The 25,627-nt window shown below is 39.6% G+C and overlaps 1 protein-coding gene across 1 annotated transcript in view; it reads right to left on the bottom strand.

The window, feature by feature from the left end:
* Positions 1-25,627, bottom strand: part of THSD7B (thrombospondin type 1 domain containing 7B) — a 727,150-nt gene that overhangs the window by 15,460 nt on the left and 686,063 nt on the right. Inside the window, exons 17-21 of the mRNA XM_021695876.1 lie at positions 24,495-24,636; positions 22,207-22,322; positions 19,940-20,057; positions 5,800-5,945; positions 391-550 (exon numbers count right to left, since the gene is read on the bottom strand). Coding sequence (XP_021551551.1) covers positions 391-550; positions 5,800-5,945; positions 19,940-20,057; positions 22,207-22,322; positions 24,495-24,636 — 682 coding nt within the window. The remainder of the gene's footprint in view (positions 1-390; positions 551-5,799; positions 5,946-19,939; positions 20,058-22,206; positions 22,323-24,494; positions 24,637-25,627) is intronic.

The raw sequence follows: 25,627 nt of genomic DNA, 5'->3' as shown, positions 1-25,627 counted from the left end.
CCATCTTTCCGGGGTTCCTCAACTCAAGGATCCAGTCAGCATTTTTTGAGTGCTGCTCGGTGTGCTAGATACTGTCAGGTTAGGCATTATTAACACATTTCCTAGATAGAGCAGCCATCGGTCCAAGGCACTAAATTCTACGTCCCTGATAAAACACCAGTGATGTGACAAAATTCTAACTTCATTCTTAAATTTCCAAGTCCAGTGCTTTTTTGCCTCTTACCTACTTTGCCTCAATTGAAGCTGTGGGGATCTTCCAAAGTCATAACTTTATTAATTGTGGTTAATTCAAAACTTCAATTTCGATGAGAGCTTCTCCAGGAAAAAAAAATAGAAAATGAATTTGAAAAGCACCAGGGAAGTCCCTCCCAATCACTTAAAACCACATACCTGGGCAAGGCACAGAACATGGCTGTTTCAGGATGCTGTCTTGAAAAGGCATTTCTCCACACAGGGCATCATCTACACTTACAGCCGAGTGAGAGATTGAACCATTGTGGACCATGCAGGACAGGCTGCGGAACTGGACTCCTTCCCCACAGTCTCCACCCTGTTAAAGGAAAGGATACTGTCAGAATTACCCAGACAATTAGCATATCCCAGTTTTTTGGCTCTTGCCACCTCCTGGCCAAGAAAATCAGCAGCTTCCTCCTCTTGGGAGTTTTCAAGTGTTGACAATAAAGCATACTGAGCAATTCTCCTAGAGCTGATAGAGAAGTTGAAGTAGAAATGCAAATTTATTCCATGGAATTTATGTACTCAGAATATGACGATTCGTTTTGGAACTCAGGATTGACTGAAAAAGAACAAACAAGATGAAATTTGTCTAGGTGTATGTATTAAAATGGCTTAATCCATAATCACTCCCCAAGAGAGCATGTATAGCTACAGGGCATACATTTCTCTTTTACTTTGCTCGTTTTTCTTTGGTAGGGAATTCAGTCCTTTCTCATATGGATTAGGTTGGGGTTTCCAATAAAACACTAATTTTCTCTCTTGCCACAAGAAGTTGTTTTCCCAGCATGCCTTCTGTGTTGAATAATGTTTTCTTGAAGATACTTAATACAAATCCCACTCAGATTTTTCTGGGCAATTAGAAAAAAAATTGTGCAGTGTCTCACAGAAACAGAAACTTAGAACTGGAAAGCTCTTAGTGGTTATCTGACCTAACCGTCTGCCTGATGAAAGGTTTCCTACTGTAACATTTTTGGCGGATACTCATGAGTATTTTCTCCTCAGTTTTTGTCAGGGGTTCATACTTCAAAAAGAAGTCCACTGGATATTTGGACAGCTTTAGATAGTAGCTCTGTTTTTCCATAAGTACCTTAGAAAACAGAGCTGAAGCTAAGGAGGTAAAATCCCAAGAGTGAGGGTAAAGAACTACAGCAGGAATGGAGGGGAAAGCAAATACAAGGTCGTGTGTTACCAAGCTGGCCTCAACTTCGCAAGGAAGCCCAGCTGGTTTCTTGGACACCCCTATCTTCCAGACAGGCCATGTGGTAACAGCATGCCTCAGGAGCATCCAAGACGGGGGAGGGAGGCAATCCCAGGCACTATTAACTCCCCTAAACTTGTGAGGTGTGTTACTCAGTTCCCACTAATGCCAGGAGTCGGTGGGAAGAGCTAGAGTTTTCATGACTACTGCTCATATGGTGGCCAAGGGGGAGAGAGAAAGAGCTAGAGCGAGCTCCCACCTCTGTACCTGTGCGGCGGCAGTCAGCGATGCCACGTGCTTTAATCCAGTAACTCATTATTCGGTGGCAGTCTGGTAACTGTGCCCCGCACTGGGAAACCAGGTTTCATGTTCTTTTTATGCCCTCCTCAGTTTTATGCTGCAGGAGCCAGAAACTGGCTCTCCAAGGCTTTGGAGCTGCTGTGGCCTTTGGAGAGGCAAGAGCAAAGGAGGAGGAGGTGATTGACTAATGCAGTCAGGATAGTGGGCCAGGGCATGGAGCAGGTCTGGGGGCTGCTGGGCCTACCGAGCCCCGACCAGGGCCAGGCACTGTGGCAGCAACTGCCAAGTGCCAAAGGCAGGTTGTGAACAGACTGCTGGATGCAAAGGCTGCTACGGAGTGGCTGCTGAGAAAAATTCTTTACATAACAAGGAAGTTAGGTTCAAAGACCTACTGGGAAGGAAGAAAAGGTGCGACTTAGAGGAGGTCCAAGTTGTAGCAACTTAAAGCTTGAAAATCTGAATAGGCACATAAATTGAGGCTATCACTTTTGCTTCTAGAGAGGTTTTAATAAGAATTATCATTTGTTTATCTAAGATGGCAATTCCCACACCTGACTTATCAATCCTTCATACCTGCTCTAAAATCATTTCTCTGGCGATTGTGAAACTGCCAAAGGAAATGCACCCTAATTTTGAACATAAGTGTAGTTTTGGGGAGACGAATAGAGGTTCTGAGTTAATTCACAGTAGATTCATTTAGCTCTAGTAAATGTTTACTCTCTAAAGTCGAAAATAGTTGTAAGTTGAATTTCTTTTTTAGGGAAGGGGGTCTCTCTTAGAAGTCATTATTCTGGATGATGGGTCCATTGCAGAATTGCCTGAGGTGTATGTTTTGCTATAGAGTGCTTGGAGAGAAGAGTCTGAAGCCACAGCAGCATGCATGAAATTTGCTGTCTGGAACCTTGGGTAACAGAAGATGCAGCTGATTAGAGTTTTCTTTGAAAATGACCAGAAACAAGTCTCCATCAGGGATTCCTTTCAAAACCAAGACAAACAATAATATGCTCCTAGTAGGTATCCAGAGTCAACTTTCCTTGACAACAGCAGCCAAAGATGAAGAGAAATCAGCATCCGAATGATAATCTCATTCATAAGGCAAGCATTCACTCTCATTCATGAAGCTTTACACACTAGAGACTGAAAGCAGACCCAGGCTTCTTTGAGCAAGACTGTCAATAAGTGAGGATTCTTTCACCGACTCTCCGCTATCCGCATCATTAATGGATGTTTCGTATGCTCTGAACTGGCATCTCCACCAGATGTGGAGAGGCAGATGGTGATAATAATCATCATAGTTTTAATCAAAATTATAATAGCAACTACAATTTATTGAGCTCTTAATTTATGTCAGGTACCATGGTAAGTACTGTATTAAAACTGTGTAATCCCTACCAAAAGTTCCCAGAAAAACAGGTACTATTGCTACTCTCCTGATAGAGATTAAACAAACAAACAAAAAAACAGACCTGGAGAACTTACAGCCTGGGCAAAATTTGCAGAGCTAGGAACTGACAGAACCTTGACCAAAATGAAGCCTGCTAGACTTAGGAGTCTGAGCTCCTAAAACAGATTCATCAATATATGTGTGGATACATATGTTATCAACTGAGGACTCTGGAAAGAAAAAGAAAACACTAAAACAAGTGAAGCCTGACAATGAACCCTTCCTTGTGCTAATCTCTTTCCATGTAAGATTGTGGCCGAACTGGCACGTCCGCTGAGCCCTGTGTTAGCGCCTCTGGTGGTCTGATCCACTGGATGGCAGCGGGCCACTTGGACATCCCCACCACCCTCAGGGGATGAGTGCCCAACGTGTATTTGGCAGGCAAGGACAGCCAGGACAAGGAGAAGCAGGAGTGCAGCTGTGAGACAGGGGATCTTCCCTTGTGTGTAGAGGCCTACACGCATTTTGGTAATTCCAAACTCTGTTGACATACACATTGAAGAAAAAGCCACCTGCTAAAAAGATACTGGGTTATCTGTCACAAAGAGTTCACAGATAGGCTTCAAGAAAAGCAGAAATGCAGCTTGAACTCAGGCATTCATCATGCTTCCCTTTCTCTTTTGCCTCTTCTTTTTTCTGTGTCACCCTCTTTGTTTCTTCTTCTGAGCTACCTATCTACAAGGCAGGAAAATGTTGCAGGTAAGAGTCCTGAATACACTGTCTTCGAACAGCTTCAGTAACATTCCAAATTCTTAGGGAAGAAGGCTGACTGGCCCTGTTTGGGTAAGGTGCTCACCCTGGAACAATTAACTGCAGATGTGTTTTTCAAGAGCTTTGCCTGGATTAAATGAACTGCAGAGTTTCCTCCTGGCTGGAGGTGCCAGTGAACAAGAAGCAGCTCATCTAGAAATCGGAAGCAGCTCTGAAATTTCTGGATGCACTTGCTGCTAGGGTCTCCAAGCCTGGGTATCTCCAATGGATGCCACGACCCCCAGCCCCCACTGGCAATTCTAAAGAAAATGTTCACAACCCATCACTCTTGCTCGCATGGTTCTGGCAAAAGCGCAGTATGTGACAGCAACCATGAAACACTATATTTGGCATTTCCCTATAATGTTCCCATGGGACAAGTGGGCAGATTTGTGTGTTAAAAAAAAAAAGGCTCCTGACACCCGAGAAGATTAAAAAGGGAAGATACGAAAGAACAAGTAAGGTAGAGTAGTGATTGTATGCCTGGCGAGACTTGGAGCAGGGGGTTTATCAGGCCTCCACCCTTCCCTCCCTCCCCGCTAACTTTTTTCTCCCTTCCCCTGCAATGGGTCCCTGAATTCTTTGAGTTTATTTTCTCTACTCTGTCAACAGTTATCACCGTGCTACGGAAGAACATTCCTTCCATTTCCTTACTGGGATTCCAAGCAGGATTTACAAATTGCTCAAGATTTAGGAAAGAAGATTTTCGACTAGTGGACAAAGTATTCATACTTAAAGCCATTAGGTTACTATTGAATTAATGAGCATGGTTATCTTATTTTCTGTAAAAAGGAGACTGAACAAATGTACCACACATTTTTGTTCCTCTGGGACTTATTAAAATACATGGGCATTTAACTCTGCAAGGTAGTAATGCTGCATGACAATGTCATCCTGACAAGAACACTAAACATCTCTATGAGAATACTCTGCAGATTTCTTAATGCATAATCACAATTATTGTTATCTAATTAAAATGTGCTTTGGAATATGAACTGAAGGATAAACTAGTAAAATAAGAAAATAAAAAAAGTCAATGTGCTTTTTCTTACACAAGAAACCACAGAGAAAATGCAGTAGAGGATCTTTGCTGATCCAGCAAAAGCTCTGGGTATGTGATATATGATGATGTTGCTAGGCATTTATATTTCATGTCAATAAAAAAGTAATCATTGAGGAAAATGTAGTAACCTTGGTTCGTGTAATAATGTTAAGATATAACTTTCCTACACTTTTGGTTTTCTGCCCATATGCAAGATTTTGGCTAAGCCTAAAAGTGCCTCATTAAGAAATAGAGTCCACGGCAAGCTGTGCATTTCCATCGCATCAGGGTTTTGCCTAATTAAATAATACTTTGATATTTTCACCAAGCCAAGAACTTAACCTTGTATTCCGGAGAATGCCTAAGAGAATGAAAGTCCCATGACCCTGTTAGAATCAGTGCCTAATGAATTGCTATTTTCCTAGCAACACCACTTGGCATGAGGTTAAGTCATTTGGTTGTAGTTTTTTTTTTTTTTTTTTTTTTTTTAAAGATTTTATTTATTTATTTGACAGAGAGAGACACAGCGAGATCAGGAATACAAGCAGGGAGCGGGAGAGGGAGAAGCAGGCTTCCCGCCGAGCAGGAAGCCCGATGCGGGGCTCGATCCTAGGACTCTGGGATCACGACCTGAGCCGAAGGCAGATGCTTAACCACTGAGCCACCCAGGCACCCCTGGTTGTAGTTTTGCGTGTGCTCTATTGCATAAAAATACATTGTGCCAGACCCCTGGTGCTGTGAAATTTATTCCATCAGCACATAGGTTGACCAGACAAATGCTTTAGACATACTAAGAAGCATTTCCTTAAGTATTATCACGTGACCTACCTCCAATTTACATGCGGACCAGTTGCCGAGGACCCAGCTGTAACAGGGTGTCACTGGGCAGGTTTTCTGCTGGGTCAGCTCTGTGGGGCATGGTCGTCCTTCTCCTTGGGTTGGCATAATGATAAATCGAGTCCGGCTCATTCGACCTAAAATGATAAGGAAGGTGTTGGCTTTTTGTTTACAGACTGGCTTAGTAAGGGAATTAAAAACCAGAATGTTGCTTTACATACATAAGTCTTCATTAAAATATGCTGAACTTTGTCACGTCTTGCTCTCAGCTTTTCTGCCATTTTAAGTTAGGTTTCTATGGACATGCAGGTTATATAAGGTCTGCATAATGCTTAAGGTTTTGGAATTCTGTCTGCCTTCTACTTCTTTAGTCTTCCTAACTCCAAATTCTGTATTGTTGCCCAAATAGACTGATACTGTAAACATTGGGGGAATGCTAATTAATTCAACAAATATTAAGCTCCAAGATGATCCAGGCATCTTGCCATGTGCTAGGGATACAGGGATGAAATTTCCAGATGCAGCTTCTGCCCTCACAGACCTTGTATTTTAGGCCAAAATTAAAAATATTCAAAATAGAGTTGCATCTTTCTTGTGAGGTTCTAAATTAGCAAGTAGGGTAAAAATTGTACAAAACCCAAATTACCCTAGAAAATTCCTTAGGAAGGTGCCACCACAAGGTCTCCAGACTCTCTTTCAATTAATTCAATATGGACAATGGTCCTACAGTTTAGGGCCAAATTCCTTTTTCACTGAACACAAGATGAAGTTGTTGGCTTGTGTGAAGGAACCCGGATGTTTGAAAAAAACATGTTCAAATATTGGTATTCCAATTCATTAAAAAAAAAAAAAGGCAGTTGGTTAATAGGAATAGCAAAGGAAAGAGCAGGGTTCCCATGTCATTTTATGCCCACTCATAGGCAGCAGGTCATAAACCTATTAAAGGGGAATAGTGGACAGAATTTTAATGTCTGTGTTTCTCTCTTGCTCTCTCCCCCACTCACTCCTGTCTTAATCTTTCTTTGTTGATGAGATTCTATGTGCAAGTAGTTTCATTACTATTGTCTATGAATATGATGTCCTTCCATTATTGTTATAAAGTTAACTATGTAATTGTATTTGTGATAGAAAAGAAAAAGAGGGTTCCATGAAAGCATGTTATGGGGACATAGGCCAGTCTGGGAGGCCATCAGAACATTTCTGTGAGCAGCTGACCTTTGAGCAGAAATCTGAAAAAGTCAGCCAGACAGGATATACAGAAAGTGAAGAAAGGGCATGCAAAGAAGTCCTGAGATGCAAAGGAGCAAGCCACATTTGAGGAACTGACAGGAGGGCAACGTGGCCCAAACAGAGCTACAGGAAGATTAGGTTGAGGTAGTGCTATGAAAGCTATTTAAAGTACGGTCCTTTAGTTGATGTCAAAATTCTAGATTTATATGTTAAGAAAAATGGAAAGCTAGGGAGGACCTCGACACAGAATTCGCTTGGAAGCCCTGGGTCGGAATAATTCTCAGATGCCCTCAAGTTCAGGGACAAGTAAGAGTGACTCACCTTTCGGTGGACTAGACCTCTTACTGGCTACCAGAAGATTATAGATTTTGTGGTAAACTAATTCCCTCTGAGAAAACCTTTGAGGAAAAAGTTTTTCATTTTTTGTTTTTTAATTAGGCTCCAGGCCCAGTGTGGAACACAACATGGGGCTTGAACTTACCACCCTGTGATTGAGACCTGAGCCAATATCAAGAGTCGAAAACTTAACCGACTAAGCCACCCAGGCGCCCCTAGGAGGTTCCAATCACTGCAATCTTCATCCTTGAGATTTAGGCTTCTGTCCCTAACATGGTGCTTCACATATATTAAACACTAACTGAATATCTGTTTAATTCATATTTTCATACATTGTCTACATGATATCTGGTATCTGAAAATGTGTGATGATATAGCAATACAATTACTGAGCAGGTCCCAAATACTAAGGTAATATTCTAAATACTTAAATGCCGAAGAATAACAACAACCCTAAAGGAAAATTCTTCACATACTATGGATAAGGAAAATGAGGGAGACTTTAACTCACTTGTCTATGGTCAAAAAAATTAGTAAGTTGCAAAACAGGATTCAACCTCAGTTCTTCTCCAGAGGCTGCTGTGTTAGCCCTGAGTTGAGAGAGCAAGGATAGCTACTTACCACATTCTTTTATGGGAAGGTAAAATTTGAGTCAAAAATGACACATGCTTGGTTAACAACATAATTGACCCATTCTTCTTGGGTGAGTGTTCCTATGACAACCATGTGTTTTTGATGTTCTACCCAGCATCACTCAAATCATATCAGTTGGACATCATTCATATGAAATGTTGTCCCTGTTTGAATACATTTGGTTTAAGATTTTACATTAATTCTTGCTTAAATACTCGTCAGTTTTATAATAATCTTTATGTTTATTCTCTTAACCTAAACAGCTATTACCCTAAATGTCATTATAATTGCATTTCATTATTTTTCATTATATTCATTATAACGAAATAATTTCAAGTTTGTTCTTGAATTGATGGCATGCAGATGGCTATTACTTTAGAACTATTTTAGTTATTTCTATTAAAGTGACAGATACCTTTGGCTGGACATAGAGGTGGGGGGAACCTAATGTATTCAACAGGAAAAAAATGATGCTATTACTTTTTGAAATAATGAAAGTCTTAAAATCATTCATTGAAAGCACAGCCATATGATTTCTCTGCCTTTTGCTATCCTAACACAAAAATAAGGTTTTCAAACAATGACGATTACTACTGCCTTTTGCTATCCTAACACAAAAAATAAGGTTTTCAAACAATGCTGATCACTACCAAGAACACATATTTAAAACCAAGGAGCTTATAATAATCCTACACTTTGAAGCATATTGCCATGTTTAAGTGGCTAATATTAAAGTTCAATGACAAAAATTTTGCTAATGAAGGCATGAGTATGTAAAAGGTTTCTGTGGGGGTACTTGATATCTTCTGAGTTTCTTTTTTAATTTTATTTATTTGTCAGAGAGAGAGAGAGAGAGCACAGGCAGGGGGAGTGGCAGGCAGAGGGAGACGCAGGCTGCCTGCTGAGCAGGGAGGCAGACCTCTATTTCAGGACCCCAAGATCATGACCTGAGCTGGTCAGCCACTTAACCGAGCCACCTAGGCACCCCTTTTTTCTCTTAAGTCAGGGATATTTGGGCTGTATTAAATAATCAGAGAAAGCACCCCCCAAATTAAACACTCTTTCACAAATCCTGCAGTTGTAAATATTACATCTAGCTACATGGAATACAGATGGTATCAATAAGGAGGCCCACCATCTCCAATGGTAGTAGTCTAAAATTGCCTGGGATTCCAAACATAAGACGGTATGGAATATCCAACCAAGCAATCTCTCTCAACACTGATTATTCTAAAAGGAATCCTTAAAATCGGGAGCCTAAAGAAATTGTTTTGGTGATAGTGAATTTTCATATGGGGGGAAAGCAGTGGGAAATGTGGCCAAATTAAAGATATTTAAAGTTACAATGTGATATAGAACATAAGAGAAAGAGAATTTTAAAAAAATAGCTGATGTATGGTGAAAAGAAACCTGGACTTGGCATCAAAATTCTCTAGTTGGAAACAGTTCTCTCAATTTGACAGCTCGTAAATGATGTGACTACATGGAAGTATTTTAACTCCTCTGAACATGAATTTCCTCTTCTGTAAAATAAAGTAGAAAGTTCTTACTGAGAATAATTCATGCTGGGGAAAATGCCATTTAACAATCCATCTGTTGCAATGGGAATTAAATTATTTTTAATAAAAAAGTCTAAATGGGACCTTTTCTGGAACTAAAAAGTATGCAAGTGAGTTTACTTGATCTAATATCAACTACCATGTAGATGATAGCTGCAACAATGTAATCATTATTAGGACAAATAATAAATTAGCTATTAATATTTCTTATGTAATTTTATGATTACCCTATAAAAGATCCATTGTTTCATGACTGGCTTTTGCAGTTTGATCATCAGAGTCTTTGGCCTTCGACTCACTTTTCATCAAGTTTCCCAAGAGCTCCCTTTAATCTTTGGTGTACAAATCGTTCCCTTTTGTATCCCTTTGTTTTGGGTACATACTCTATTTGCAGCTAGAGACTGACCAGCAAATACTCTGATGAAATGACAGAACATGTGTCAGTGGAGAAAGCTTGTTGGTTGGGGGATGGTTTCATAAATGGTCATTTCATTAGTGAATATTTTGGTATTATAAAGGCTTTGGCTTCCTTCAGAACTCACAATTATGCTGACTCAGGTGAAAAGTACTGAAATGATGAGGATTCCTTAGAGTCATCTCACATCGGTTATATAAATAAAAAAAATACCATATATAAACCACCTTAACAGTATATCTAAAATATAACAGGTGGTTGTTAAAACTTCTATTTTTCGCCATTTATTTTAACAACTGCTATTTCGTATCTATTTCTAGAACTGGCGTTGACTACTTCTATCGGTATTTTACTAGGCTTATGATATGAAATGCATACAACTATGAAATCCCTAATGATTCTGCCTTGTCCCAACCCACCAAACCTCTTACACCGCAGCTTGGATTCCTTCTGCCCTCAGAGTAAGAGTGAAGATTGCTACCATGCATATCCCGATGCTTCCAATCTGAAAATGGGGGCATTTTCTTGGACACTCTGTCTGGATTCCTCATTTGGGTTTATGTTTTTCAGTAAAAGACAGAGGACTAGGACTCTATTTGGAAACTGAATTCAATAGTAGCTATAGATAAGATGTTTAACAAGCAATATCAAAGAGACGTAAAAACAGAAATCAACTGTGTTCATCTACTCTTCAGGCTATAAAGGATAGAAAAGCACTCCCTTACAAAATATGTTTCCGATTTAATAAAGACCCAAATTACAGTAGGGTAGCTTTGCTAGCAATTCTCCGAGCCTTTTCCTCTCCTCCCTTGAGGAATATTGGGAACTCATTTTGAGCAACAGTGATATTGGGTCTACTGTTACATTAGCAATAATTACTTGCAATGAAGAAAAAAGAACTGCATGGTAAGAATGCCAAAAAAAACCCAACAACAGTGAGGTACATGAATGGTAACACAAACACACACCCCACACACGCCCAAAGTGAGCCCTATGTGGTACCTGCGTATAGATTTAAAGCATTTTGGACCAGATCACACTCCCACTGAAGTATTCAGACTTCACTCTGGGGCCCCACTGACAAAGGGGATGTGGGAAATGTAAGCAGTAAAAAAACCTCACAAAGCTGTTTAAATTTTGTCAATTTATAAATTTATAAAAGGAAATGGAGTCAATGCAGTGGTTCTCTGACCAGACTTTCAGATCCAAGGAGCCAGCCATCATATACCTTTATAGTGGCGCGTTTTAAACAATAGTTCTTCTGCGGCCCTGACATATGGTCATTGGCTTAAAAATTATGGTTTTGATAGCTCTGGACAGTTTGAATATGACCAAATAATGCAAAGTATATATATAGGGGAAAGTGGAAAAGGAAATACAAGAATAATGAGCAATAAAGAACATACCTATTTAACCTTAAATAGTTCATTAACTAAAATATCTGAGCAATTTAGATGAACATACCCATAAACCTCAATGCACTGCAGACATGTAACTATAACAACAGTATGTATAAAGAAGTCACTTTGAGCTTATAGCATGTCATTTGAATATTATGACTGGTTTGCTTTCTACCTAGGCATTATTTCTTTTGAATAGGAATTGAATTTTCAAGGCATATGCATAATGGTCTTCCAGAGCTGACATCTACAAGGGATTGGCCAACTTACACCAGAAAGGGTGGGGCTCAATGTCACTAACCTCAAGTTGATGGTAGTCCTTTCTGATGTGCACCCAACGACTAGGTTACTTAATACAGTGTTTCCACTTTTAAGTTTTTCCTCCTATGGATTTATTCTTAAGCTTTTGGTGCCTGCTACTTAATATTAGTAACAAATACTAGCAGATGGCAAAATAAATGAAAAAGAAGCCAGCGGATACCAACAAAAACCTCATTAATAGCTGGTCATGTCAATCTATTAATCAATTTTTATCACATGTGTCTCTGGTTAAGACAACTTATTGTATAATACCTTTTGTCATTATAAAAGTATTCCTTGTTATGGAGGGGAGAAACTAAGTTACTTAAGTGAATACAACGTGCTATGATACAGAGGTGATATAGCAATATTCTTGCTTAGTTCTTTTCCCCTTCTTATCCTGCCTGCTTGGCTCTCCCTTCCCCCGAGAGCACCTGTTCTCCCTACTACCCTCAAATAAATCACTTCCACAAGAATCCCAATCTCAGACTCTGCTTAACACACATTTATTAATATTCTCACTTCATAAACTGAAGCTCAGAGAAGTTAAAACATTTCTTTTGCAAAATCACACAACTAGCAAGATTGGAATAAAGATCTATCTTATTCTAAAAGCATGTGCTTCTCAAAGGTTTTCATCTGGTCCAAGTCAGGTATCAGATGCTATGCTGTAATTGTTAGGCCACTTGGACAAGTCTGAAATGTGTACTTAGGTCTACCCTGTGCAACAAATGTGTTGCCTGTTTTCATATATTTCAAATTTTCCTTTGGTAAAATATAATTAAAATTATAGTACTAACATCATCTTCCACTCTGAAAGCTCTTTATTTGTTTTGGGGTACTTGTCAGTAAATTTCTGAAAGCAGTGGAAAGTTACATCGTCTAAAATGTTCAGTTAATTTCATGGGCTCTTTATACTGGAATCTACTGTTTAATTCTCTTAACAAATATCACTTATAGGCACCAGGCTGGCTCAGTTGGTAGAACATGTGACCTTTGATTTCAGGGTTGTGAGTTTGAGCCCCACGTGTGTGTGGAGTTTACTTAAAAAAAAAAAAAAAAAAAACTTAAAAAAATACTGACTAGATGTTTTATCCAAGTTTAAGTGTAAACATTGTTTTAAATATACACTCTGGTGGTCATGGATTTGGGATCAATGTTATTTTCTTTTTCTATTTTATTATGTTATGTTATCAATGTTATTTCCTAATGTAACAGAGTGGGGAAAACTTTTGGCCCTGATCGGCAACCTGAAGACTGATCTTTGGCCTGTGGTTGGCATTGTTAGAGATGGAAGATATGGTAACAGTTCTGCATTCAGAACTACGGTCCAAGGGTTTCCCCTACAGAGGGATTCCTTGGCCTATCTGAAAATTGCTGCAGGCATCCAGATACCTGTCATCCTAGAGAACACTCAAGTTAGGCAAGATAAAGATTCCATGTGTCCATCAGAGTCACACCTTTCCTAGGTAATGTTGGCTCCCTGCAGCTACGTTCCAATTGATAGGCTAGATAATGCGTGACATGACTGATTAGGAAACAAGTATACATTTAGGAGGCTTAAAATTCCCGGGGACTTCTTAAAACCCTTACTACTCTTTGTGTTCCAATCTGAGATCCATTTCCTCTGCTTATTTTTAAATCTCTATAAATTATGAGAATTTTTATAAAGTGATACACAGGACCATGGACATAACATGAACATTTACAAGTACAGTGTCAGATGCAAAGGGGCAAAATAGAACAAATAGAGCTTTGGAGACACTTGAACATGGCTTTGAATCTTTCCTCCATAACTGACAAGCTACATGACCTTAAGCAGCTTACTTATCACCTCACTTGTAAAGTTATGCCTATGCCTATATTTTGTGGTATTGTAAAAAGTTACTAAAACACTTCGGGCTCCAATAATTGTGCCTTTGACCAAGAGATGTTAAAAAGTAATTATTCTAACATTTCATCAGCTTACAGATAAAAAGTAGTGCGAGTTCTGCAAAGACTAGTTCAAAGACCTACAACTTGCCATTGGAAAAGCCAGCTCGAAAACTCAGATCTCCTGGTTTCTTGTTCAGTCTTTTGTTTTCCCCATTCTACCATTCTATAATTTAGCTTCTTATTCTCTTGTCATAGGAACTAATTGCTTGATATAACAAATAAGTTTGAATTGTTTAACTATTGGACTGTGCCTAATCAAGGATACCACAGTGATCACATTTTATACAGACACTAAAACTGAAGGTTACCAGCTTACCTTTGCTTAAAAAGAAAAAAAAAAAAAAGCCAGAAAAATAAAAAAGTTGGGGTACTTTGGAGTTAATACAAAATTATTTTTGCATTATAGGCCAGAGTTGACAAAAATTATATGTCATCTGGGAAACACAGAATCAGGCTGGATTACATAATGTAGGAAACATAAACTCATATACAGTGAATTAAAAAATACAAATAGGAAAAAAATCAGTTTGGGATTAATAACATTCTTAGAGTGTTATCAGTTAAATAATAATTATGAATAATTCATGATATGCTAAATTTAGGGAGTTCTACATTCCACTGAACTGATGAAAATTCAACAAAGAACATGACTAATCCAAATATTAAGCTCTTCTATTACAAGCTTTGATCTTTGAAATCTATCTAAAAAGATCCCTTAGTGGAAGCTTAGAATCAGTCTCTCTCTGACGTGAAATAAATTGGATTCAAACTGTTCTGACCTTGAAATCTTTAACACAATTAGAAAGTATATGCCAAGCATCAGGTGTACATTAAAGAGGCAATCCAGACACTTGGAAAATATAGAAAGAGCTCATTTCAGAATCTCTCCCCAGATCATTGTGGTTCTGTGGATTTGATAGTGAAGTGTGGCTCGTGGGGGGAGCATCTGGGACATCTAGCACACCAGCATTTGCCTGACAGCCAGCGAATTCATAAACTGAGACAACTGTGTGAACTTTTTTGCCTTTGATAAAGAAGTCAGCGGAGAGCCACAGGTGCTGGAGTCAGACTCCCAGGCAACTTGCTTGCCCACTTTAATGTGACTAAATAAACTATCTCCTCTCATGGTTTCTGCCCCATTGCCATCAACAGTTGGAAAAATGAAAGCGGCTCATACAAAAGACAGCTGCTGGCACACTGTCTCAGAAGGGACAAGGTACAGATGCTTTTCGACGATAGCTTCCAACCCTTTCAACTCCAGAGTTTGGTCTCTTTTAAGAAACACATTCATCTGTGCCATACATTTTTGCTTTTGATGATCGCTGTTTGCTTATTGCTTTTAGGTTGTGCTGCATGAGGATTAAGGCATGATCTAAATACATAATTCTCTCATTTTGGAAACATTACTATCTGCCTGTGTGGGGGTGGTTGATGATCAGGGAAGAGTGGTGCTCTAAGACTGGGGCTGGAACTGGAGGAGTTTGGGGGCTGTGGGGTATAATGTAATGTAACCACAAAGGCTCTCTCTGCAATATCCTGAGGGTGGGTGCTTAGAAATTCTAAGGCCATGTGTCCTGTTCTTCTTTGTACTGTTCAGTGTATTTGTTAAAATTGAAACTGGGGACAAATGTAATTAGAAAAATACTTATTTTTAGGTTTTTGTCTGTAGGACCTGACAGAGGCTTCAATATAACAGGTAGTCAAAAAATGCCTGTGAGGTTGAGTAAGAGCAGCCTTCTAAAGAAAACACCAGTTATAGGAGCGGTGGCACCTTGTCATTCAATGTTGACCTAAATATCACCTCGTCAGGGGCCTTTCTTCCCCCATCCCTCACTCCCTTGCAAAATACTTGTTCTCCTTATTCTCCATCACATGATCTGTTTTGGTTTCATCATGGACATCAGTTATTTTTGTGTTTATATCCTCATTTATTTGCTATCTGTCTTGTCATCACCATCCAGTTTTCCACCAGAACATTCATTGTATGATGTCGGGGGGCTCTGTTTGCCTGGGAGCCTTTCTGTCCCCTATGGTGTGGCCTCAGCTGTTAGGAGAATGCCTGACACTCAGAAAGCATCCAATGAATATTTGTAAAATATATGAATATACTTCTACAGTCCTGCCTTCAAGAACAGATGTCTAAATAGCATGGTCACCATATAATTTATTTTTCACATTGCCACTTTTGATAATGAAAGAAGACACTGTTAGGTGCCAGGATAATAGTTAATAAACTTTATAAATCTTTGTTGAATGAATAAAGGAACACGGAATACACACACATTTAGATCACTGGGGGGTCTGACAGATATCAGGATTGTGGAATATATTTTTAAAGGTATAATTACATATGACAATTCAGGAGATCAAGACATCTAAAGATCAAGAAGAGTCCCAAGAAGATATCCTAATAGACCCTTAGAAACTAGCTAGAGATGATTTATAACTAGTGCTATATTGAATGCCCATGAATACTATTTAGATGACTTTCAAGTCCTTTATGCAACTTGATTTCTCCAAGTAGTTAACATTCCTTCCCCAGTACCACTGGTACCTGAGTTCACACAATGACTTCCTTAGGAAATCTTTGATTGTTTCTCTTTGTTTTTTATTCTAAGGCTTAGAAAAGGTGAATTTAAGTTCACACTCTAATTACCTAGAATTCTCCAATAGTGGGGATTCAGATTTGGAAAGGTTTTTCTTTTGTTTGTTTTTGTCTTTCTAATAAACACACAAGGGCTGCTTAGTCTACAGCACTAACAGAACTGCTTGAAAACTTAAATACTTGAATACTAAACTTAAAATTAAGGGTCTTATTTTTAAAGGTAGTGTATTAGCATAACATGGAGATCTGTCATGTTTCACTGACTTGGTACAGTGGCAGAATTAGGGCTCCCAGGCAAAAATAATAATAAACAGATCTGTCTCCTTTGCATTGAACACATTCTTGAGTAAGGGGACCTAAGACATATGCATTTAGTTAGAGGGTGAGGAAAACATCCACTGGCAGGGTTTGGCTGCCTTTGGGCTTGTGATCCAGTATGCAGGCTCTTCCCCTATGATGCAGAACAACATGGGCAATGACAGATACTAACTGAAATTCCTCCAATGTGTCAGGTACTGTGCTCATGGGAACTGGGGGGATTTACCCATGAAGAACCCAAACGGGGTCTTTGGCCCCTTAGACATATAGACATTACACCTGATTCAATTCTTGCATAAGAAGAATAGTAAGAGGCAGTAGTGGGGTGATGGTAAGATGCTCCACATAAGGAAACAGCACACACTGAAGGATGTGACTGAAATACACTGTATTAGAGCAAAGAGAGCCAAGGTATCAGTGGAAGGTGATGGGCATAGAGAGGCAGGCATGGGTGAGATCCCACAGGTCCTGTGGACCATGCTTAGAGTTCGGGACTTCATCCTTTCTCTACTTTTCCATGCTACCCTTTACCACTGTAAAAGAGACACCTCCCAGAAACCCATGAGAACAAGACTGCAGTGTTTGTAGCTGTGGAATAACCAGGGTGAGTTACTGCTGGAGAGGAGCAACCAGCTGTTCTGAAAAAAGACATCGCTAATGTGAAAAACACTTTTCATTTGTATGAGTCTGTAGTGAACTCACCAACATACAATATTACCTCTTTGCTTGTTTATTGTCTATTGTCCCTCAACTACACAGCAACTCCATGAGAAGAGGGCAAGTGTCTCCCACCCACTGCTGCCCCCCAACACATTGAACTAGAACTGACACATGGGTAGTTGTTTGATGGATAAATGGCTCTTAAGTAAGAAGACAAGTGTTCAAATTTGCATTTTAAAAATACCCTTAGGCTGTGATTATGATGTATGGATTTTAAGTGGGGTAAAAGGATGAGAAATGAGATTGGGAGACAGAGTGCCTAAGTCTATAGAATAATCCTTGAAAGATCCTAGGGAGTCTCCAATGACCCTCTCTACTATTGGGAGCTAAGAAGATGGAGATGAAAATTAACATACAATAAACACCCAGGATGTGTCAGTTACTGCACTAGGTGTTCATATACTTCATATTATTTAATTCTCAAACCAAAACACCTCCAGTGTGCCTGCATTCTATTTTATAGATAAAGCAGCTGAGAATCAGATTAAGTAATTTGCCTAAACAGCTGCAATTTGAACCCAGATTTACCCAACTTTAAAGTGGATGCTCAACTGGAAACTATACCATGCTGCCGATCAGAGTATTTGAGGAACAGTCAGTCAATCATGGAAAACCTTTCATTTGGTTTCCTGAGGTTCTTTGAGAGCACAGGCTCTCAACTGTGCAGGAAATGGCATGTCATTATTGGACATTGTGACTCCCATATTTTCATTGTGAGTGATGCTCTTTGCAGAAGTAGTTTTCAATTTCCTTAGCCACATTTTCCTAATACAGATCCTGATTACTGTTCTCAGCTCTGTTACCAAAATCTGATAGCTGAGTTCACACATGAGCCCCTTTTCCATGATGCATCCTACCTCAGTTCCTTAGATAATGCCAACTGAGGCAGAGAATTGTCTGCAACTCCAGCACACTCATTTGGGAGTAGCTTAGAAATGAACCTATGTCCTAGTGCCCGTGGTCCAGTCACTTCTAGAAACCTGTCCCAAATATTTTTGTTTGGCAATCAGATCCAGGTCTTGGTGTATCCTCCTCCCATTTTGATTCCATGACTCCTGCAACTTGCAATTCTTCCCTTCTCTTCTGCTTAGTGCCTAACCATACAACAAGATTTTTCCCTAGGGCCCTAATCCAAATATCTGACATCTACCTTGTGATAAAGTAGAACTCTTTATCAGAAACGCAGCCCTATCCTAGACCACAGGTCTGTGCTTTCCAATTATTTTCTTGCGTTCTTTTCCATGGACAATGTCTTGGTCGCCACTTTAGTCTGGTGCTGAAGTGCTATCTATATATCCCTTTGCCTAGCTTCTGAGTATCAGTTGCCTTTCATTCCTTGCCACTGTATATCATTTGCCCACTGAAATCCTGGGAACTTGTGGTAATGGTTGCTATCTGTTCACCACAGATTTATACTCCTTTTCCTCCATAGTGAACACTATTGCTGAGAAGTGACTGGCCATCTAGAAATTACATTTGCTGCCTGACCATCTTGCATTGAGCTGGGAACATGGGATGAAATTTTGTATAATACAGATGGGAAGGATGTATGTTACCTGCATAGAGCCAACGGGAAGGCACCCTCCAGAGAAAATTGGTTCTGTTAAAGTGGTAGATCTTCCATCAACCTGTGTTCTTGATTGACTTTTTAAAGTGCAAACAACCCCTCCTTTTATGTGAGTGAAAAATTAGTCTCTAGTCTGGGATATTAAGCCATTGTGATTTGGGAGTTTGTCTGACACAAGATTACTTATATAATACATACTTCTTCCAAAAACCATGGAGGCCAATATTTTGTTGAACTTATGATTTTTTTTTTTTTTTTTTTTTAGAAGGGGGGTTGGCTGGAGGGAGAGGGAAAGAGAGAATCTTAAGCAGGCTCCACACCTCCAGCACAGAGCATTAAGATCATGACCTGAGCCGAACTCAAGATTTGGACGCTTAACTGACTGAGCCACCCAGGTACCCTGAGTTTATGACCTTTTGAAAAAATACTGTCTCACTGGGCTAGCAGTTCTTTTGGTGTCTGCCACTGTGGACAGGTCAGGTTTGCAACCTCTTCCTCGACAGAAAGGACTGATACAAGGCAAGTTCTATCTCCCTTCCCCTCTGGGTCGGCCTCACATTGCCTCCACCAACTGGCCAACATGCCTTATGCCCATTTGTCAAGTTATGGCATACAGAAAGGTATTTAAAAACCAAACTTGGGCGCCTGGGTGGCTCAGTTGGTTAAGCGACTGCCTTCGGCTCAAGTCATGATCCTGGAGTCCCTGGATGGAGTCGCACATCGGGCTCCCTGCTCGGCGGGGAGTCTGCTTCTCCCTCTGACCCTCCCCCCTCTCATGTGATCTCTCTCATTCTCTCTCTCTCAAATAAATAAATAAAATCTTAAAAAAAAAAAAGGAAAGAAATCCTATGTTCTTAGCATCCTATGATATTTAAAAAAAACAAAAACAAAAATAAAAACCAAACTGTTGGGGCACCTAGGTGGCTCAGTCAGTGAACCAACCGACTCTTGATCTCAGCTCGGGTCTTGATCTCGGGGTTGTGAGGTTCAAGACGCACAGTGGGCTCTGCACTGGGCATGGTGCCTACTTTAAAAAATTAAAATTAAAAAAAATTAATAAAAAAAATAAAAACCAAACTGTTTAGTGGGGACAAACATAGGGAACCCAAATACCTCCATGGCCACAAGTCTTTGAACACTCTGTCCAAGCTGTCCACCCTGAGAGCTGACAGTTGACCACACATTCCACCAGGCAGTGAATGCTCATTCTCTGGGGCTTCTCCAAGTTACGCTGCAGATGAAAATAAAATATGATTTTATTGCAGAAATCCTATCACTGTCAAATCAAATCACTATCCTTTCATGGGAAAGACTTTATTCTATGATGATAATATTTCTACATCTTTGTATGGAAAAATATCTTTTCTTATAAAAATTGGTGGCAGTCCTAGAAAATGGTTGGCCTAACTTCACAGAATAGAAAGTTGTTGGCCCAAATTTCTTTTTTTTAAAGTCCTCAACTGTAGAATAGACCTGCAGTTAGGGTACTGGGAAAGCAGACAGTTATGTGAAACAGAAATCTGTCCTCGCTTAGTGTTAAATACAGGTACCTAGCACTTCTGGATGGGCCAATAGTACAAAGAGAGTTCAAAATTAACAGCTAGCCAGGCTAAAAAAATAAGAATAAAAACAGAATCAACAACCCAACTATGCTTATTAAAAAACACCTATTAGGTTGAAAACATAACCATACTCTAAATCATGAGAAAAATTGGTGATACGGTTTATTTTCCTCTTGTCCTCTCTTAAACCAGCATGGAGGCAAAAAATCTATAGATTTTTCTAATGGCCAAACTAGAAGAGTTCTTTGTGAAAGAAATCATCTAAGAAACACAAATAGAATAATGAAAAATCTTGCTACAGAAATCAGACTATTTGCTTATTTAGGAAAACTCTGACATTCAACACATGTTAAATGTTAGCAATGTCCACACCAAGCTAAAATGAATGATTATAGCATGATTATATGCTGCATAGGCAATAGAGAAATTACCACATAGGATCTTCAATCCATTTGAGATATATGGATACTCTAGATAGGTTGATAATTTGGGACTTCCTTAAACTAATATTCTTTAAATATTTGTTGAACATACGGTATTTGAAAAGCAGAGAAACTGATTTTTCTATTACTGAATAGTTTCCATCTTACTTCGTATCAAAAGAAAAGATTTATTACATACACCAAATGTACGATTTTTAGTTTATCTGGAGTTGCTGTAGATTGGTGATTTATTTTTCCTAAAGCAGACAACTTTTGGAGAGACAGATTAAATGAAATGTTAAGATAAAGCACTGACACTTGGTGGACAGAACTCTGCCCTGTCTTAGCCAGTGTTAGAATTTCACCAAAGGGGATGTCCAATTTCAGATGGCTTTTTCTCAGGGTTATTGTCTCTGGCTGTCCTGTTGGTTTAGAATTATTTTTATAATTCTTAACAGGAGAATACTTAAATCAGGATAGGTGAGAAAAATTTGGTTTTGATTTTAATTCCACTTGTGGACTCCATCGATGTCAGGAGAAATGGGACCAATTTTCATTTTGCCAATTTGTTTAGGAAGCTTCTATGGAAGCCTGAGTTAACTGACCCTGTATTTTCAATTTATTCCAAAGACTGTGTTGGTGATTCTTCCAGTGCGACAGCATGTGGTCATCCTTATTTCTATTAAACTGTCCCCACAGAGATTTTCACTCAGATGTTGGAAAGGAAATGCAACTTCTTTGGAACAGGTTTGACTACAGCTTTTGTCCAAGCTCTACATAGTTTATCACAGGGAAGAAAGGAACAATAACGTTACAAAAATTCAGAACTCACTAATTGGAACTTGGCAGGGAGGCATTTTAACTTAGGTTGAGAAGAAAAATACAACTGTGCTATTTATCTAGCAATCATTTGCTAAGCAAATGAGCAGCATATTCTAATAGCAAGTGTCAGTGTTCATCTTATATGCAAGGCACAGTGTTCATATATGCAAATGAATTACCGGCCTAATACAGAGTCCTATCCAGATATTAAAGTCGCCTGATGTGAATCGGTTGTAGCAAGCAAGTACATCTACATAAGTTCTTGAAAGTAATACAAATAATTTAATGAATCCATTTCCTCAGTGCAAAATGACCTTTCCCAGTCATTTTGACTAAGTTCAAAGGAATGAGGTATAACTGTCCCGTACCAGTTACCTCTTACGCTAACTAAAGCTAATAAGCTTCAAGAAGCTTCAAGGAATCCGTTTGACCTTTATATCAAGCATCAAGGTTGTAGCCTAATATTAAGATTACAAATATTACTAATTTACTAATTACTAATATTAGTAATTAATATTACTAATATTAAGAAACACAAAGCCTCGAGTGTGAGATACAAATATAGACAAATTACCTGCTCACACTGGTCCACACCAACCGGCTTGCCATCACTGCGCACACAGCTCAGAAGGCGGGTCTTGACGCCTCGTCCGCAGGTGACATTTTCACTTAGCTGGCATGTGCTCCAATCTACAGGTACAGGATCACCATACCGAGTTTCAGAATTATGGTCGTGTGAGCAAAATACAACAGACCTTTGATGATTTGCACTGGTGAGGAGGGACAGTATATATACATAACCCTACAGTCATTTCCAGGTGGCTTCAAAAAGCACCCTGCAATTCTTTTATTGCAAAACAAATAAGCAACCAAATAATAAAAGTGTGTCACCTTCCTACGTTTGCTTTCTAAAAGTAAAAATCCAAACGGTTTGTTAGAGACCATGTCACGGTTGACTGAAGAGGAAGGGAAAGACACTCACCAGGATGGTAAAGGAAAACCAGTTTGGAATCCTGTTTGTGGGGGATAAGGAGACAAAAGGGACCCAGAAACAATGCTACTCTTTGATGTAACTTGAAAATATTTTCAAGGAATAAATCCAATTATCTAAACCATTTCATACATTCAGTACAGTGGAGCTAAGACAGGTGCCTCAGAAAGGAAAGAGAGGTACCTCAGAACTGTATGATTATTACAGAAAATCTATTTTTTTTTCAAATTATTCTCTCATGAGGGAAGGTTTTATAGATTTAGATAGCTGCATTACAAACTAGATAACTGGGAGTTTGAACGAATTATCCCACAATTAACCTGATTTTTTTTTTTAAAGATTTATTTATTTGTCAGAGAAAGAGAGAGAGCACACATGAAGGGTGAGTGGCAGGCAGAGGGAGAAGCAGGCTCCCCGCCGAGCAGGGAGCCCGATGCGGGACTCCATCCCAGGACCCTGGGATCAGGACCTGTGCCGAAGCAGACGCTTAACCGACTGAGCCACCCAGGCATCTCAATTAATCTGATTCTTAAAAAAAACCCAAAAAACCAAAAAAAACTTAGTTTTGGTGTAATTAGAAAGAATGCTCTTTGATGATAAGCATCGAGAACCTCTTTAACGACATTTTCAATGTTTGAATAGTGATCTATGAGTTTAACAGGAATAGGAAGCCCATATATAATAAAATCAGTATTTTATTTTTTACTTTATTTTATTTTAGAGAGAGCGAGGGAGAGAGAATGCACACTGGCGCACGTGCTTGTGTGCAAACAGGGGAGGAGCAAAGGGAGAGGGAGAGAAGCAGTCTCCCTGCTGAGCCCAGAGCCCCACGCAGGGCTGCCTCTCATGACCCCGAGATCACGACCTGAGTCGAAATCAAGAGCTGGTCGCTTAACCAAGTGAGCCACCCAGGCGCCCCGTAAAATCAGTATTTTAAAGACATGATCTTCCAGTATAACAAACTGTACTGCATTTCTGAAAAATTACTATAAAAATCAAGGATCTGAAGCACCTTTAACTAAAGAAAAAGGGCAAATACACTCGGTCATCTTTCACCAATGAAGACAATCAAATTGTCCCCCTAGACCTCACTATACAGCTTTCTATGTGAGAAATCTCAGTCATGCCTATGTGACCTCAGTGGGGAACTGGTTTCAGAAGAGGCTACTGCTTTGCCTCTGCAGGCATGTTGATTGCTTGGTTGTCAGTACTGAATTCAATGCTGAGACTTAACATGGTTCCACATTTGGTGGCATTTTGTATATCTGCTCCTGCAGGTAATTACGGGTAGCAAATCAATGTAACTACACAGTCTGTGGTATTAGACACTGTGGTGCCCAGAAAAATCCTGAGCAGTGGCTGAATAATGAGGTGGGTGGGATTCCCAGTGCCTCTAAAATATCCCTGTCCACTCAGGTCTACCATTTATCCTCATTAAGACCCATACAGCAAAGTACATCACAAGCTTGAATTTCTTGAAATAGTAAAGGCCATGAAAGAGCTAAATTCTATGACAGCATGACTACATTCCTCCCTAAATGGAAAATTATCCCCTGCTGCTTTTTTTTCTTCTTATTTTGGTTTATTATGGCTTAATTCAGCTCTATTCTGAAACTTTGCCAAGTCTTTTTAAGCATCTTGGAATTCAGAGATTCCAGGTGGCCTTGCTGAATCTACACGCCAAGAGTGGGCATTTCTTTTGTGAAGGGACTCTGGAAATGTCAAATCCTCAGCCTTTCATGCAATACACTCTCACATTCTACTGTCAGACCTTAATCCCAAGAATGAATGGACACACACACACACACACACACACACACACTCCCATTAGTGTTCCAGAGAAATGGCATGGCTGTGGATTTCAACTGTACCTGTTAGATTGTACTGGAACTGGAAGCAGTTTTCATTGAGGAGGCAAGGCCGCACCTGTGAGTCTTCAGCACATGTCCTTGAATTCAGTGAGGGTCTCAGCAGATGGCGGGTTCTTCTCTGCATTGAGTGGGGATCACATGACTGTGAAAATCAAAGAGCAGGCAGAGTTAGAATGGACCCAGAGTTAGTTGGCAAATTATATATGATTATCTGTGTAGGTGTAGGCACATGCATAACAGCTACAGGGAAGAGACAACTGAGGTGTTAAACATAGTATTTAGAAACTAAAACCATTTTGTGATTCACTATAAATTGTTTTTTGTTTTTCCCACCTGATAGCTCTTTCTTTTCCTATGTTATGGTGAAGGCTACATTTCTATCTTCCATGTAGAATTAGGCACATAGAAACTATTTTCATCAATTAAACACATTCTCTGCTCTCAAATATCCTGCCACATAGCAAGAGATAAATGCATTTTGAATGTTTAAAATGAATGAAAAAAGGAAGACAACGTCCCTGTGCCCTCAGATAGTCTAGCACAATAGAAATAACCACACAGAACATTTTTATTTTTATTTTTTTAAAAGATTTTATTTATTTATTTGACAGAGAGAGACACAGCGAGAGGGGGAACACAAGCAGGGGGAGTGGGAGAGGGAGAAGCAAGCTTCCCGCTGAGCAGGGAGCCCGATGCGGGACTTGATCCCAGGACCCTGGGATCACTCCCTGAGCCGAAGGCAGACGCTTAACGACTGAGCCACCCAGGCGCCCCCACACAGAACATTTTAATGAGAAAATCATTTTTAAAACCCCGGAACAGGTATATAAAGAGAATTAATAAAATCAATATTGCCAATATACCAGAACTTTCCTCTTATTTGGGAGGCCCTCTGATCCACAGGGGATGAGCCACTGCATGTCATACTGCCCTTTCAACAAATGTATAAATGTGAACTTCAAAGACCTCCTGCAAATATCACTTTGCCCAGGGGTCCTCTTATAGCCTCAATTCACATAATGCCCTTGAGCCAGGTAAACCTGTGTGCCACATTTCATCCAGACGCTCTACCCATGGTGAACCTTCAAGCTCCCCCTACTGGAATAATCTTTCAACTGTCCTAAATCCTACCC

This window comes from Neomonachus schauinslandi, chromosome 3, assembly GCF_002201575.2.
Source record: "Neomonachus schauinslandi chromosome 3, ASM220157v2, whole genome shotgun sequence".
NCBI lineage: Eukaryota > Metazoa > Chordata > Mammalia > Carnivora > Phocidae > Neomonachus > Neomonachus schauinslandi.
This window is presented reverse-complemented; position numbering and strand designations above follow the sequence as displayed.